This window comes from Arachis ipaensis, chromosome B05 (genome assembly GCF_000816755.2).
Source record: "Arachis ipaensis cultivar K30076 chromosome B05, Araip1.1, whole genome shotgun sequence".
In the NCBI taxonomy this organism is placed as follows: Eukaryota; Viridiplantae; Streptophyta; class Magnoliopsida; order Fabales; family Fabaceae; genus Arachis; species Arachis ipaensis.
In genome coordinates, this window is record NC_029789.2 from 87473505 (window position 1) to 87479059 (window position 5555).

The 5555-nt window shown below is 39.8% G+C and overlaps 1 protein-coding gene across 1 annotated transcript in view; it reads right to left on the minus strand.

The window, feature by feature from the left end:
* The window catches only part of LOC110272052, a gene marked incomplete at its 3' end in the record, with an annotated part of 36934 nt that extends 31708 nt beyond the window's left edge, over positions 1 to 5226 (minus strand). Inside the window, exons 1-3 of the mRNA XM_021123854.1 lie at positions 4659 to 5226; positions 3901 to 3996; positions 3461 to 3567 (exon numbers count right to left, since the gene is read on the minus strand). Coding sequence (XP_020979513.1) covers positions 3461 to 3567; positions 3901 to 3996; positions 4659 to 5226 — 771 coding nt within the window. The remainder of the gene's footprint in view (positions 1 to 3460; positions 3568 to 3900; positions 3997 to 4658) is intronic.

The following is a 5555-nucleotide window of genomic DNA, read 5'->3' on the forward strand; positions in this document are numbered from 1 at the left end:
GACTTGGAGCTCTCAAACGTGAATCACACTTTGTCACAATTCCGCACAACTAACCAGCAAGTGCACTGGGTCGTCCAAGTAATACCTTACGTGAGTAAAGGTCTATCCCACGGAGATTGTCTGCTTGAAGCAAGCTATGGTCACCTTGTAAATCTCAGTCAGGCTAATTCAGATGGTGATGGAGAATTGATAATTAAAAAATAAATAAAACATAAAATAAAGATAGAGATACTTATGTAATTCTTTGGTTGGATCTTCAGATAAGCGTATGAAGATGCTTTGTTCCTCCTGAACCTCTCCTTTCCTATTGCCTTCTTCCAATCATTCATACTCCTTTCCATGGCAAGCTTTATGTTGGGCATCACCGTTGTCAACGGCTACTTCCTGTCCTCTCAGTGAAAACGTTCCAAATGCGCTGTCACTGCACGGCTAATCATCTGTCGGTTCTCGATCATGTTGGAATAGGATCCATTGATCCTTTTGCGTCTGTCACACGCCCAACAATCGCGAGTTTGAAGCTCGTCACAGTCATCCCTTCCCAGATCCTACTCAGAATACCACAGACAAGGTTTAGACGTTCCGGATCTCAGGAATGGCCGCCAATAATTCTAGCCTATACCACGAAGGTTCCAATCTGAGATTAGAAACCCAAGAGATACACATTCAAGCTTGTTTGCATGTAGAACCGAAGTGGTTGTCAGTCACGCGTTCATAGGTGAGAATGGTGATGAGTGTCACGTAATCATCACATTCATCTTGTTCTTGGGTGCGAATGAATATCTTGGAGAAGAAATAGACTTGAGTTGAATAGAAAAACAATAGTACTTGTATTAATTCATGAAGAACAGCAGAGCTCCACACCTTAATCTATGGAGTGTAGAAACTCCACCGTTGAAAATACATAAGAACAAGGTCTAGGCATGGCCGTGAGGCAAGCCCCCAAATGTGAAAAGGTCTATCAAAAGTATGTGTAAAGATCGATTAAAATACAATAGCAAAAGGTCCTATTTATAGAAAACTGGTAGCCTAGGGTTTACAGAAATAAGTAATTAATGCAGAAATCTTCTTCTGGGCCCACTTGGTGTGTGCTTGGGCTGAGCATTGAAGCTTCCATGTGTAGAGACTTTTCATGGAGTTAAACACCAGCTTTTGTGCCAGTTTGGGCGTTTAACTCCAGCTTTTGTGCCAGTTTTGGAGTTAAACGCCAGAATTCTTGAGCTGACTTGGAACGCCTGTTTGGGCTACCAAATCTCAGGAAAAGTATAAACTATTATATATTGCTGGAAAGCCCAGGATATCTACTTTCCAAAGCAATTCAGAGCGTGCCAATTGGGTTTCTGTAGCTCCAGAAAATCCACTTTGAGTGAAGGGAGGTCAGAATCCAACAGCATCTGCAGTCCTTTTTTAGCCTCTGAATCAGATTTTTGCTCAGGTCCCTCAATTTCAGCCAAAAAATACCTGAAATCACAGAAAAACACACAAACTCATAGTAAAGTTTAGAATTTTGATTTTTATTTAAAAATTAATAAAAATATACCAAAACCTAACTAAAATATACTAAAAACCTACTAAAAACAATGCCAAAAAGCGTATAAATTATCCGCTCATCAGCGCGCGTCCGCGTCAGTCATGCATTCGCGTCGCTGCCTTTTCGCGCTGGGCATGCGACCACGTCGTCCATGCATTCGCGTCGCTGCCAGTTTCTTCAAAAACTCTATTTTGTGCTTTCCTTCCATTTTTGTATGTTTCCTTTCCATCCTTTAAGTCATTCCTGCCTTAGAAGATCTGAAACTACTCAACACACAAATCACGGCATCGAATGGTAATAAAGGGTAATTAAAATAATTATTTTTAAAGCATAGGAAACATGTTTTTCACATATATCACATAATAAGGAAGGGAAAGTAAAACCATGCAATTTACGTGAATAAGTGAGTGAAGGATTGAATAAATCACCTAAATTGAGCACAAAATATATCATAAAATATGGGTTTATCAATACCCTTTCTAACTTAAGCATCAGAGTCCCTAGCAAGCACCACCACCCTCCGGTGACAAAGAATCAGCAGCGCAGCCAGTCCAACAAGTCAGACACGACAGCTCCGGCCGCCACCCACCAGCCGGACACGTCATCTCCAACCAAAATAGAAGATCTCGTCCGAGATCGACCTACAGTTTCAGGTAACCCTCGGAAAAGTAATCCTTAACCATCAACCTTTGCTAAGACCTTTTTACTATTTGAGTTCCCTTTACTTACTTGCAATTTATTTTCTTTTTCACAAATTCAAAACCCGAAAAGATACAATCATAACCAATAATATGCACACTTCCCTGCAATTCCTTGAGAGACGACCCGAGGTTTGAATACTTCGATTTATTTTTATTGGGTTTGTACTAGTGACAAACAAATTAAACTTTGATTGAGGATAATTTGTTGGTTTGGATTAATACTATTGACCAGATTATTTTGTGAAAATTCCTAACCGACGATTATCCTACATCATATGGTGACACTTAAAATTTTTTTTGAACAAACGAGCTCAACACAGAAAGTAGAGCGAAAAAAGCTAGGTATAACAAAACATCCAATAAAATAAAAGATAGGAAAATATCCCTTGTGTCATCTCTGGCATAGCCATCAACAATCAAAGGGATCTAAATTACTCCACTCTCTATAGCTGGTCAAGGATTTCTGGAAAACCTCTTCTACACCCGCTTCCTTGATATTAAAGATTCGTCTGTTTCTCTCTAACCAAATATTTCAAATAACAGCATAGAAGCAAATGAGCCACTTGTTGTGCTCCTCTTTTCTATTAACAACACCTGTCAAACTCTCAAAGTGTTCTTTTAGTGAGTCCGGAACATACCACAACCTCCAAAAGTCAGATAGCCATACACACCACACCTGCCAAAATTCACATCTAAGAAACAAGTGGTAAATATGTTCAACATCTTTTTTACACAAAGCGCATATGTCATCACCGTGTCTAATAATACCAAGCCTATGCAATCTTTGTTTAGTATTAACTCTTCCTATCAATGCAAACTAAATAAATAACTCCACTCGTGGTAAAACCAAATCTTTCCATATGGTTCTTGTGAAACTATAGTTGGTGATATCCTCCGGAATTATTTTTGACTGCATTACCTGCATAAAGGAGTTAGTTGAAAAAATGCCTTCCTTGTCAACCTTCCATACAACTCTATCATGCGTATGATATGCTAACTTTACAGGCCGTAAAGTCTCATGTAATTAATCCACTAAGTCCAACTTCCATTGGTATAACTCTCACCTTCACTAGAAGTTTCAAATCCACTCTAACCCATCCCAAAACCCACAATCCCCTATGACAGATCCTCTTTGATTTGAAACAGAGAAGAGTCTCAGAAAACTCATCTTTAGTGAACCACTCTGTAGCCAAACATCTTCCCAGAAGCGAGTCCTCCTTTTATCACCCACCTCCATGGACAATCCAGTAATCATCTTATCTCTCACATTACTACTATCCTTTAATTGTAGCTGATAGATATCCTTCCATGGACCCCCTCTACTAGGCAAGGTCTGAGCTGATAACATCACATTGAGGTTCAAGTTATAACAAGAGCATACAACTTTATTCCATAATGGACACTCCTCTTTTAAAAAATGCTACCACCAGTTGAACAAGAGAGATGTGTTCCTAACCACGGCATCACCCACTCCTAACCCACCCAACTTTTTAGGAGCTTGAACCACTTCCCACTTAACCATCGGCAAACCATTTCTGCCATCCTCCCTGCTCCATAGGAACTTTTACTACAATGAAATCAACTTATCTGCCACTGATTTCGGCATCTTATATAGGCTCAAATAGTACACTGGCAGGCTATTCAACACAGACTTAATAAGGACTAGCTTACCTGCATTATTGAGTACTTTTGCCATCCATGAGATAAGTTTCTCCTCCACTTTGTCAATAATAGGTTTCCAAGTCCTGACTAGCTTTGGGTTCGCTCCTAAAGGAATACTAGATATCTAAATAGCAGGCTACCCTCCTTACATCCCAATAAGTTGCACATGCTGTAAGTCCACTGCTGATCACAATTGATTGGGATTAGACTTGATTTGTCAAAGTTGATACTCAACCCCAACATCAACTCAAAACACCTTAGCATCTTGGCATAGTTTTTGATGGTCTCCTCCTCCGGTGGATAGAACAATACAGTGTCATCTACAAACTAGAGGTGTAACAACTCTATTTTATCTTTTCCAACCAGCAAAGGCAAAATACGACCGTTTCTGACTGCCTCTCCTGGCATTCTATGAAGAACATATACAACAAGAACAAACAAAAAAGGGGACAGCAAATCACCTTGTCTCAAACCCCTCTCCATCTTAAAAGGTTTAGTTGATGAGCCATTTATAAGGATTAACATAGAAGCAGTACCAACACACACCTTCACCCATTCTCTCCACCTCCAACCAAAGCCCATCTTCTGTAGCACAATATCCACAAAACTCTATTTTACTCGATCATAAGCCTTCTGAAAGTCTAATTTAATGATAGCCACTTTCTTCTTTCTCATCTTTAATCATTGCACTTTTTCGCAAGAAATAAGAGCCCCATCATGTATTTTTTGACCATTCATGAATGCGCTCTAGGTCTCCCCTACTAGACCTGGCATCACCGATCTTAATCTTCTGACCATCATTTTAGAGATAACTTTAGATATACAGCCTACCATGCTAATCGGCTTGAGGTCCTTAATCTCCTTGGCTCTAATAAACTTAGGTGCTAGGTCTACCCACGTAATATTGGAGTCAGAAGGCAATCTTGATGACCGAAAAAACTCCAAAACAGCTGTTGTGAACTCTGTACCAATCTCATCCCAGAACTTTTTAATGAAATTCATGTTATACCAGTCAATTCCTAGAGCCTTTGATGATTCACAATCCCAATCTGCCTCTCTGACCTCTTCTGTTGTCGGTATTCTCTCCAAAGCTATAGAATCTTCATCAATTATATTTAGCAGTCTATCCCTAAACTCCACAATTGGCGACCTTTCCTGATGATACAAATCCTTAAAAAACTCTCTGATAGCAATCTTGATCTGAGCTTGATTTCTTATCAACCTTCCATTAATTACCAAAGAGTCAATTCTATTGTTCCTCCTTCTTAACGATGCCAAATTATGGAAGTACCTAGTGTTTTTTTCCATATCCTTTGCATGCATGGAACGTGACATCTACTTCTAGTGTATTTCTTTTCTCATATACCACCGCTTGCAGCAGCCTACTAGAGCCTTCCTTTTAACCTCCATTGTACCATCATAAACTCTATTGCTAGCCATCTTATCTATCTTCTTGATCTCCTCCTCAAAGCGCTAAATTTTCTTGTCAATGCCACCAAAGTTGTCCTTATGCCATCTCCCCAATGGCAGCGTTAGAGCCTTCAGCATATCCGTGAACTGCACCTCACCAAGATTCCTCCATTCCTCCTGGACCATTCTTAGAAAACCTTCATGTGTGAACCAAGAATCTAAGCTCTGAAAAGACCGTGGACCACCTCTGAACT